At 36.6% G+C, this 12,230-nt stretch overlaps 1 protein-coding gene across 1 annotated transcript in view; it reads right to left on the bottom strand.

The window, feature by feature from the left end:
• The window catches only part of LOC107653462 (Na(+)/H(+) exchange regulatory cofactor NHE-RF2), a 34,730-nt gene that overhangs the window by 1,746 nt on the left and 20,754 nt on the right, over positions 1-12,230 (bottom strand). Inside the window, exons 4-6 of the mRNA XM_016440176.1 lie at positions 3,980-4,180; positions 1,496-1,649; positions 574-677 (exon numbers count right to left, since the gene is read on the bottom strand). Of these exons, the coding sequence (XP_016295662.1) occupies positions 574-677; positions 1,496-1,649; positions 3,980-4,180 (459 nt within the window). The remainder of the gene's footprint in view (positions 1-573; positions 678-1,495; positions 1,650-3,979; positions 4,181-12,230) is intronic.

Raw genomic sequence — 12,230 nt, 5'->3', positions numbered from 1 at the left:
TGCGCGCTTCGGATGAGCGCACGCACAAATCTTCTCACTGCGCGCGCGAGCTCGCATCCTCTGGCTCTTAAATGGTTAAACTGGCAAAGTTTAAACGAGTTTAGTTTAAACAGATATCAACGTGTGTTGCTCAGGTCTCACCTGTGCGCGCGCGCCTCAGCACCCAGGTGATGAGTGTGTGGAGAACCGTACGGTTCGATTTTTTTCCGCGAACCGTTCCATCCCTAATTTTTATATATATATACGCAATTAAATTAATCAAATGCCTGTGTCAATATAACTGTTTCTATCATAACATGCATAAGACTTTTGTATCTTTTAATTTCTACTATAAATTCATATCTATAGATGTTTAAAAGACAATAAGCAGTAAATTAAATTCTGCAAAAACAATAAATCTCGCTGTGCACTGTGCAGTTGTTACATTTTATATAATATAGCTTTTTTACAAGTTAGCTGACCCTTAAAATGTGTTTTAACTAATTTAAATAATGTTTTGACAATGCATGCATTTGCCATAAATATAAAATAGAAATATATTAATTGCAGATGCATTTGTGTTCTTTTGGTCACCTGTGTGTTGGTGTCCTGACTGCTGCCGTCTGAGTATGTGGATCGAGAGGACGTCCCGTTCACGTGTGGACTGGAGGAGCCGTTAGTTATGGACTCGTCAAAATCTGTTTTAATAAGAAGAACAAATGCTCAGATCGCTCTTCATTTACTGAGATCAAGAACAGAGAACATTGTGGCTGATGTTGAATGGAAAAACAGCCAGAAACATACATGTGCATTGTAGGTTTATCAGTATATTGTGCATGAAGACCCTATTCATAGAGAGATGTGCCGTGATGCCAACTTCCTTGAGAAGACCATTGCTACAGCCGGAAACCTTAAGCTGGCTCTTGAGAAAGAAAGCTGAGCTGTGGGATAAAAGCAGCATGCATCTGTGGCCTGATCAACCTAAACTGGGCTCAAAGACCTGACGCAGAAGATTTACTCTTCCAGCATGAAATGCATTAAAATTATACAAAGAAAATGGTGAATAAAAAGCACGCGGACTGGGCTGGAATGACCTTCCAGTGAGCCAAATCAGGATCCTGCCAAGTACCAGCTATCTAAGAGATGTCAATAGCCTGTTCAAGGTGTTTAATCTGAGCCACATGTCAGGAGCTGCTAGACTGCTGGGTAACAGACGGGGACGAGACTCAGAGAACATGGATTTACTGTACCAGAATGGCCTCCAGCCCAGGCTTTTGATGCTTTTGTTCAGAGTTTCACAACTCTATATAGAGCCTTGAGAGGAAGCCAAACATCTGTCTGTTTCTAAACCTCAAAAGCACCAGAAAAATGTCAAACTCCCCCTCAAATCCCAGGAAGAGGAAATCAAGACTGCACATACAAACTGATTGTTATATTTTTCCCTTTGAGATCACAGCTCATGAACTGTGATTTCTGGGTGAACTCTCACTCTCCTCAGTGAAGTCTTTAACTCTACCTTTGACATGGATGCTGGTGGGAGTGATGGCCATCTTTTTGAAATGCTCATCTGTATCCGGATCCACCACTAGCAACCGCGTCTCATTCCCGCCGTTCTTGATGAAGGCCACAACTTCAGCATGTCTCATGCTTTCAATGTTCACGCCATTCACCTGCACAGACAGAGTTTTAATACAGCAAAAGTTATGACTTTAAAACTAAAGCGCACATAAAAAACAACAACAAAAATATTATACTGACCTGATTTGAGTATGATGTATATATAAATGTATATAATATATATATATATATATATACATATAAATACACATACATCATTTACATTTAAATTATTGACATGCACTGTATAACTGTTTTTTTTTATAATAACCGTATTCATATTTTAGATATATTGGACATGCTACAATGGTAGCAGACAATACCATGGTATTAGTTTCATTGTAGTATCCAAAAAACATGACTCTTGTGAGTGATGATTCTTATGAGTTTATAGACAAATAATTTAAATGGTACTGTAAAGCACTTCATCCTGGTTGAAAAAAAGCCTAGTATTACCATTTGCCATGGTTTATTTTTGTTTTTCATAAACATTTAAAGAGTAGAGTTACAGTGATGAACTATAAAAACATTTAATCAGTAGATTATTCTGAGGTGAATCTTTACTTCTGCATCAGTGACTTTAATCATATGTAAAAGCTTTATTTATTCCCTGATAAACCTGTTCATTCAGTTTGTCTTATAGTGCCCACTGTTGGTTGCTTAGCAACATGTTTTGTGGTTGAATTAGGTTCCCAACAAGCCGAACAGAGGAGAGACGGTGAGAAAGACTTTTTACCGAAATTACAACCAAATCAATCAAAACAAAAACAAGGGCACGAGAGCCACCCGCGCTCCCCTTCTGCTGAAGGTGATTTAATCTGAGTGTTTGTCCCGAGGACAGATGGAGCGTGTGCTGTATTCAGCCGAACACCATCAAATATTAACGTGTGTTGCTGTGGCCGCAGCGGCAGCCGGGTGGGTTTCAGGTATCAGTGTCCTGAGCTGTGTTTCTGAAAACTGAAGGGGGCAGGACTCTCACTCTTATACTGAGGGTGGAAACAACTGAGAGATGGAGAGAAATGGGGGAGAAAGTTAGTCTGAACTAGTCAATCACACAAAACTGGTCAAGAACATGCTGTCCGAGCCGTATTTCACCTCATAAACAAATCAAAGAAATAAGAAATGATATTTTGCTTAAAGAAAATAAAGACTTTTTTTTAGGACCATTAAGATATTTTTGCATTGTGACGATGTTTGCATGAAAATTGGGCAGATTTTGATGTCAAAGTCTTGCTTTATTTTTTCGTAATTCCCATTATTCTAATTGATGACTGTTATTAGATGCTCATTACTGCAATACAGTATTCAAATCAAAAGGGTAAACAACACTTATTAAAATAAATACATATTTTTCCCCCCAAAAAAAGCTGCCTTTTAATTACACTGATTTTAATAGAAAGTCTTACATAATGCAACTAGAAAACATGTAAAAAATAAATAAAAATAAATGCTGATATAAATATATTAATATTAAATAATAGGAATATAGAAATTACTAAAAAAATTATAAATAAATTAGGCTTTATGCTGATTTTAATAAAGTCTTACATAACAGAACTAATATTTTTGAAGTTCTTTATATATATATATATAAAATTTATAAATTATGCTGATTTTAAATTTTTAATTACATTTTTTACATTTATTTTAAACATTTATTTAAAGTTACAATATAAACGAAGAGTAATAAATTTACTAAATCTTGAATATATTTTTTACATTAATATGCTCATGTCATGTAAATATTGTCACAATATAAAAAAAAACACTTAAATATAGGCTGAATTATCTCGAAGCATTTTTTCCCTTTCTTGTGATTTTGTTGAAACTCATAGTACATCAGGGTTTCATAACATTCACCCATTAATTTTATTGCAATGACTACTGAAATGTCTGTAAAACAGTGCTAAGCGTACTTTTTCTTCTTTCCACCAGCATATATAGTTTTTCCCGAAGTACAAACTTGCACATTTTATAATGGTTCGTCATGTGCACATTGCATTGATTAGATTTGGGTTAATGTGTTAAATCCGCACTCAATCCAACTAAGCCACACAAGTTCATGAGTTAATGGAGGTTATGAGAACATTGCATTTATTTCTGATAATGAAGGATGTATTCAGCTCTGCTGATCGCAAATGTAAGCTTCAACAGTATGTTATTTTGCTCGACTCAGAAATATTTAGTGCGAGTCATCATACAGTATCACACGCCGCCCACATGCATCTGAGTGTGATGGATGGTCTGTGTGTGAGTGTGAATGCACAAGTGAATTTAGAAAGTGTGGGTGTATATCTGTATACTGATGCACATGCGTGTGATAGCATGATAGAAATATGATAGAGAACTGTTCTAAAGAAAGAGAGAATGATTCCTGCCTCACCTCTATGAGTCTGTCCTGTGGTTTGAGTCCAGCGCGGTCAGCGGGTGAGCCGGGGTCCAGAGCCCGTATGTACTGACCCGGTCTGGACCTCTCGCTGTGGAGATTAAAGCCGTAACCCATCTCGGACCGCACCAGGAGACACAGCCTCGGCAGAAGCTCAGATGGATCCCGTGTCGAGGACACCGACGAGGGCTGAGCCTCCTGTGACAGGAGAAGTCAAGACACTCAGATACAAATAAACCTAATGCTAAATCTTAGGTTGGAAAACCAAAAACTTGTCTTTTATAGTAGTTCAGTTTTACAGAAGTTTTAAATAGTTGCAAATCTTGAAATATGTTAAACAGATTCAGCCAATGTCTTTCCATCCATAATTTCCAAGACAGAGAGAGGTTACTATAGATTTCTTGAAGGTTTATCTGCCAATAAGGTCAGACAAATACACTTAATTTAAAGGGGAAACAAGTTTTCATACCCCAATGACAGATATTTGTTCTTGTTTTAAGCATAAACTCAATTTTGTTCCATTTCTCAGAAAAACAAGACTTTTTAAAAAAAAAATTTATTTTGCATCTCTAAGGAAGATATTCATTTTTTGCAATGTATGCAATAATATTGCTGTGACTTTATGAATTTAAGACTTTGTACCCTTTGATTTAAGACCTTTAATGTATATATATATATATATATATACAGTATATATATAGTGATACATTGACCAATTGACCAGTATTTGATTGGATGATTAACAGATGTGTTAATTGCACCTAGAATCATTTTGAATAATGAATCAAAGTTACTGAACGAATTTTGGGGATTTGGAAAAATAAGTGTTCATTAAAAAAAAAAAAAACTATTTTGGGTACATTTTATTTATTACAAATGATTGTGGTGTTCATTTTGAGTAAGGATCATCTGCTAAATGAATAATTGTAAATGTAACTAAATGTTGTTTGCATATAATTGCTGTTATACCAGCCATCAACCATACTGGTTATCAGTCCACTGCTTAAAGGGGTCCTATTATGCTCTTTTACAAAGTCTTTAGCTGGGCCAGTGTGTGTTGTGATTGGTTAGCTGGGCCAGTGTGTGTTGTGATTGGCAGCACTCGGCGCCTGGTCGGGAAATGTCACGCCCCTCACTGTGAGTTTCAGTGTAAATATTGCGTCAAAAATAAAATAAAATCCATTTGAGCACGATTTAAACCCGGATGATTGTAACCACTCTAAGTTCGTCTGCCTTGGGAAACCTAGCGTGTCTCCGACATAGTGATAACACTCGTTGCCTTCTCTAGTGCAGCTCAACCAGGTCTCGTCCCATTCGTCGATCTTTGTGATATCACAAATCCCGGAAAATATGCGTTGTAGTCCAAACGAGTCATTCGTTGTAGTTTTTGAAAAGTGATTTCTGTTAAATAAAATATCTCCTTTTGAAGTGGACTTTGAGCTTTGAGCTTTGTAACTTTGCAGATCTTTTTTTATGCTCAAACAACAACATTACAGACTAACTAAAGTTGAAAAAGTGAAAAAGCATAATAGCACCCCTTTAAACAGCACAGAAATCGTAACCATAAACTCAAAATTAAAAGCATTTCTGTGTTATATTGTTGAAAACATAATGACAGGGTTACTTTCACAATGAATTCCACCATTGTGATTTGAGTGCATGAGTTTTCCTCAAAAATATTGTGTAATGGAAGCTTACAAACGACCAACCAATAACATGATCCCAGTCAGGAAATCTGCCTTTCATCCAAGACCGAGAGTGGAAAACTGAAAGCGAGGCCAGCAGAAGAACGGAAAGATGCTGAATGTATGAATAACAGCACGTGAAGCATTATCAGCCTGCCAGAGGAGAAACTCTCAAACCGGAGCAAAAATAGCCATCACGTCACCATAGAAACCACAATAAAGTGTCATAATGAACGTCAAAATCAATTTATACAGGTTACAATATGACATATTCCTACATATCTGGTGGCGTGTGCTCATGCATCACAATTACCAGTGCTCATATTTATTTATTTATTTTATAAATTACTACCTTTCTGCTCATAACTCCAAATAACTATGGAAACAAACACCCTAAAACCGTGGTGGAGAGTTTTGAACAGGTAAGTGCTCATAAATGCATCATTAATGGTTGTAAAAGTCACAATGAAACAGGCCATTGCAGAGGAATCCAGGATGACTTTCTGTCAAATGTAAATCCTTCTTTTAGTTTTTATAGGAGGTTAAAATTCATACAGCAGCTGAAAGTCAGCATCTGACCAAATCGAATGGAAATGTCCTGCATGTATCCAGAGCAGAGACGTTTGCGCTATGTAATAAACAAAAAGGAAGGCAGCAGAACATAATCACTCTTGTGAAAACAAAAAGTGAAAACATAATTAAAAACCAAGAAGCATTCATTATGCAAAGAGGTTTTTTATTTGTAAGAGGGAGTAATTACAGCAAAGGTCAAAGGTCAAGGTCCATTAGGCGAGTCTATTAAGAGAGACGGCAAAAACACAAACAATATGTGTGTGTATACATAATATTATAACTATTAGAATATATTATTACACATTTTAAGGGTTAGTTAATTAAAAAAAAACTCCTTAAGATAACAACATGTTTCATTCACATTTCACATATTACAGTGTATAGTGATTTTTTTTTTTTTTAATATATATATATATATATTTTTTTTAAGACAATAAGAAGATCGTTTTGGATAAAAGCATCTGCTAAATGATTAAAAGTAAATGTTCAATTTAAGATACTAAAGCCTTTTGCATTTCGAATGAAACGGTTATAATGGCTCAGGCATGTGATCTATTTCACTACGCTCGAAAATGCTAATTATACTGTTTTGTGCTTCTCAAAAACAAAGTTTTAAGAGCTCAGAGGATCAATTTCCAGACAAATGGCTGATGTTCTCAGTCTCGCTGTCTGTGTTTGTTGTGGTTTGGCCTGTTTGTTGAGATGAGAGTCGTTTGACTGACAGCCGTATGTAAGTTGATCTGACTGGCTGCAGACCCCCAAACACACATTGTTTGAAGGAAGAACAGATTACAGCATTTCCGATACTGATATGTCTGAAAACGGCGCTTATATGTTACTATATCAGAAAAAAACATTCCGGTTTTAGAGTGTGCATTAATTTAGTGATTATATGTGGAAAGCAAAACTAAAATAAATGCTTTTTATCATTTGTATCAGATGAAGTGCCTTGGCTTAAGACTATAATTTTTCTATATTCTGGGAAAATTGAGGGTATTTTCTTGAAGTATGAAGGTTTATAATGGTATATTGTAGATGTATAAATGGCTAAAATTCTTCACTAGTATATGACCCTGTATAAAGCCTGAAATATGGTATAATAATCAGAAAAATCATAAAAAAAAATTGGAAGTTTATTAAACTTTTAGACAATCAATCAATCAGTCAATAAAAGCTGTTTTGAATAACAGCTGTTTTGAGGAAAATAACACCTCAGTTTTATTCAAAGGCCCAAACTGAGCAAAAATTCAGGAGCAGGTGACCCAATAACACACGTCCATCCCACCTCCTCGACACAGCTGACCTCTGATGAACAACTACTGTTAGTGAGAAACCAGAGAGGAGTCTGGGACTGGGAGGAGGAACAAGCATTTCTCTGTTTCCGGCACTTCCACTGTTCTAAATACTTCCATCAGGCTTTATGATTCTGTGCCTCAAATAAACCTCCCTGCTGAACCATCAAGAGTTATAATATTTCCATTGTCACACCCCTCAGCTCTTCCGGTCACCCTGAGTTCCTGGCTTGAACACGGAGATGAGTGGGATAAGTATGGGAAAACACTCGGGAGAGCGGCAGATGCGGCACAAAGCATTCCTGAAACTTCCTGTCACAATAAGACACTGCCTGTGTGTTTCAAAGCATTGGCTTGTAAAATGATACAGAAGCTTCTGAATTATTGACACTGGGACCTCTGGGATTTCTCGCACGTGACTGTCATCAACCCTTTCACCGCTGGAGCATCCAGAGCACAACACAAAGCACAACAGAAATGACACATTCTTTAAACATGTATTTTGAAGCTACTGTGTTTACTTAAAAGTCTACTGAATCAAAAGCCTAATGGTTGGGTAGCAAGAACCGGCTTTTATTCTGATTACAGAACGAATGACTCTAACCCTAACCCTAACCCTAACCAAAATCATACAGCGCAACCAGTGATGTCTCTAAACAAGTCATTTTTAGTAAATCAAAAACATATAGTGCAACTAGTGTAGTCCAATTCCTGAACAAATGATTCTAAGGAATTGGTTTGAATGGGCCGGTTCTTTTAGTGAATCAAAACAATTCAGTACAGCACAACCAGTGAAGTCTGATTCTTGAACAAATGACTCTACTGAAAGGGTTCTATTCAGCGAATCAAAAACATTCCGTACAACTTTATTAGTCTGATTCTCAATCAAATGATTCTAATGAGCTGGTTCTTTTTGATGAATCAAAAACATACAGCACAACCAGTGAAGTCTGATTCTTGAACAAACGACTCTACTGAGTCAGTTATTTTAAGTGAATCAAAAACATTCAGTACAACTTTACTAGTCTGATTCTCAATCAAATTATTCTAATGAGCTGGTTCTTTTTAGTGAATCAAAAACATACAATGGAAACGGTGTAGTCTGATTCCAGAATGAATTACTCAAGTCACTTTTTTTTTTGTAAACCAAAAACATATAGTGCAACTAGTGTAGTCCAATTCCTGAACAAATGATTCTAAGGAATTGGTTTGAATGGGCCGGTTCTTTTAGTGAATCAAAACAATTCAGTACAGCACAACCAGTGAAGTCTGATTCTTGAACAAATGAACTGTACTGAAAGGGTTCTATTCAGTGAATCAGAAACATTCAGTACACCTCAAATAGTCCTATTCTCAATCGAATGACTCTAATGATCTGTTTCTTTTTAAAGAATCAAAAAACATACTGTGCAACAAGCGCAGTCTGATTCCTGAACAAATGACTCTAATGGCCTAATTATTTTTAGTGAATTAAAACCACTCAGTACAGCGTAAATACAAACAGTGCAGTCTGATTCTCAATCATATGACTAATGAGCCAGTTATTTTTCATGAATCAAAAATATTCAGTTCTACGAAACTACTACAGTCTGATTTGCAATCAAACGACTCTAATGAGTTGGTTCTTTTTAGAGAATCAAATACATTCAGCACAGCACAACCAGTGTGGTGCAATTCCCCAAAAAATGACTCTTAAGAGTGAAGTTACAAAAGTATTGTATAAAAATTAATTAATGAAATGTTACCACAATGGTTTGTTTGTTCAGTATTGTGTAATATATAGTTCAGGCTATTTATCAGACTGTGAAAAAGGCCAAAAAAGGACCTAATAGGAACTGCAACTATAATTGATTCGATTCATTACGAATCACATCCCTAAGTGTGAGCGTTACTTCACGTGTTTGGTGTATTTGCCGCATAGCTGTTCTTCTCACGTTTGTAATATGTGTTTGTGTATGTTGATGATGCTCCACAGCCCCACACCCACGTTATCAGTCCAGCACAGACCTGCAGCCATTGACACGGGACCTAGACGGCAGGACACAAAGCAGAGGGGCCCCTGCTAACACCGATGCCTCACGGCTCTGCAGATGGACAAACCGACACGAGCGTTTCACCCCCAGCAGGAAGCACAGGAGGGAGTCACACAGGAAGTACACAGATCAGAGCAGGGAGGAGACAGCAAACACACACACGAACAAATTTTTCCACGATACGGATTTTCCTGCATACAAAACCATCCTGAAACGGTCTTGTTTTTTGGGGCAAGAGTCAACACTAACTATAACATCTGTTAAGTCTATTTGTCCTCAAAAAAGTTACTCCAACACAAAAATCATCCATTCTGCAGCATGTTTAACTTTAGCCTTATTCACAACCAATCAATTTCCTAAGCAGAAGACATCTCCACACGGCGGTGTCATGTTACGCTGCCCCCCTCATAGCGGTGTGACCCCTAGCAAGCATGTTGAATCAATTAGAACACATTCCCAACCACTTGCGACATGATTTCCTCCCCCAAAATCATGTTTTGTGAGTGCAGCAACACCAGAAGTGCAGTTTTACCACATTGTTTGGGTAACACACATGATAAAACATTAGAGGATATGAACTATGCTAACTGAAACACTTTCCATATAATGCATTATGAAAGTAAATAATTATAATGCCACGTGACGTAATATACCTTATATATGTTCTGGCAATACAATTTAACCCGTTATAATGCCTACCTATAGTTATACGTGTTGCTATTGTAATGCAGGATGTCCACTACAGTGGTCAGACTTTTAAAAGCCTTTTTTTAACCATTCAGGGTGGTTAAAATTCATGTTACACCCAAAACCAGCATGGGGCGATAACCTTTGACCTTTACTCACAATCAGAGCCACAAGAAATCTGTCAGTCTCAAGTATGATTTGAATCTGTAGTGTAAAAAAAAAAACTAGACATATAGATGTGGGGATGTGACACTCGAATTGACCCTTCGCCGGGAGTTTTATTGACAGGCGATCTGACCAATCATAACGCAGAATCTGCCATTTTGTCCGACAAAAAAAAAAAAAGGAGAGTAAATTAACAGGAGAGTAAATTAACGTCGGTGGACTTGAACTTGAAAAATGGTGTGTATTGACGTTTTCAGTGGTTGAAACGAGATACCTTCTGATGTTCATTCATGTTTATTTTGTGCTATAACTAGTAGAGGAAGAAATGATCAGTTCACGTGTTGCTTGAACTGAGGCAGCGATCTGTCATGACACATTAAAGAGCCACAAAACGGTATTTACTATTTGAATTTTTCTAAAAAAAAAAAAAAGACAAAATTTGAAAGCTGAGACTTTGTTTCTAGGGGTGTAAGAAAATATCGATACACGTGAGTATCGCGATATTTTGTTTGGCGATACTGTATCGATTCTCAAAAACGCAATATCGATATTTAAAAAAAAAAGATGTATACAAGATTCATGATAGTGGTTTCGTTTTGAGTTTATATCCCGACCGCTAGTTAGCAGTCTTCTTACCTCTGAACTTAAACAGTGACAACGTGTGTCGTCCGCTCCTGCAAGGTTAGTCCAGTCCCGCCTGGTCCCGCAAACATTCTAATATTGCATATAATTTTCGCGTATCAGGGAGAAGCTATCAATGGGGAGTATTTAAATCTCTTTTGAATGAGCGCTCGCGCTGTTCACTTTCACTTTCGATTTTGCGATCACGCGCACTCTGCGTAAAGGGAGCGCATCTTACGATATAAGATATTTGTCAATGAGCTCTGGATCGGGATACGGTTGCACCAGCCATTCGTAAGTTCTTACTTAAATTATAACGTTAAGTCCACACTAGAGGCTTAGTAACTACTAGCTAGTTTGTAACTAAATCTATACATTATTTGGTTGCACCAGTTGTTCGTAAGGCAGGACGTACCAAGTAGTTCGTAAACTCTCCATAAAGTAATGCGTAGTCGCATAATATGACGTTTACCCTAAATCATCCAATAGAAACCTTCACATACGCGAGCAGAACTTGTTTAAATGCTATGAATTTTAATTTATCCTTCATTTAACTTATTTTGCCTCACGTATACTAACGGTAAAATATAAACAAGTTTCCATTAAAAACGATACATTAATAACATTAGTCTATAAGCAAGCTATTTTATATGTAAATAACATTCAGAAACTGTAATTGAAATAAGGATCAATAAATACTGAAAGAAAAAAAACCCATAAGAAATGCCATTTATATATTATTTCATCTGACATGCGCTACACTTATAGATAGACCCATAGGAAATTAAAATCAAAAGTGAGATCTCTTTAACATCTCAAATATTTCTCCTAGACAGAAATGAGGTTACTTTAAGATCGAATTGAGATTTTTGCTCGAGTCTCCTGCTTCTCAAACTTGTCTCCTGAGACAAAAACTCTAACACTCTCACAATGGTCTACTTTAAAGCTTTAGAAGAGATCTCAACAACAATACACACTGTGATTAGATTTTTCTCTTTAGCTAAATAATCTAGGGGTCTCATATTTGTCTCCTGTAAAGCTTTAGAAGAGATCTCAACAACTTTACAAAGTGTGCATCAAGTGAAGTACTTGAAAGGCACCAAATAAAGGGGGGGGAGGGATCATAAATTCAGAATTAAAGGCTATATTGAGAGAGAAATTATGCAGAAATAAGGATAATGTTACTTTTTAT

Source organism: Sinocyclocheilus anshuiensis, unplaced genomic scaffold, assembly GCF_001515605.1.
Source record: "Sinocyclocheilus anshuiensis isolate Anshui unplaced genomic scaffold, SAMN03320099.WGS_v1.1 scaffold383, whole genome shotgun sequence".
Classification (NCBI taxonomy): Eukaryota; Metazoa; Chordata; class Actinopteri; order Cypriniformes; family Cyprinidae; genus Sinocyclocheilus; species Sinocyclocheilus anshuiensis.
This window is presented reverse-complemented; position numbering and strand designations above follow the sequence as displayed.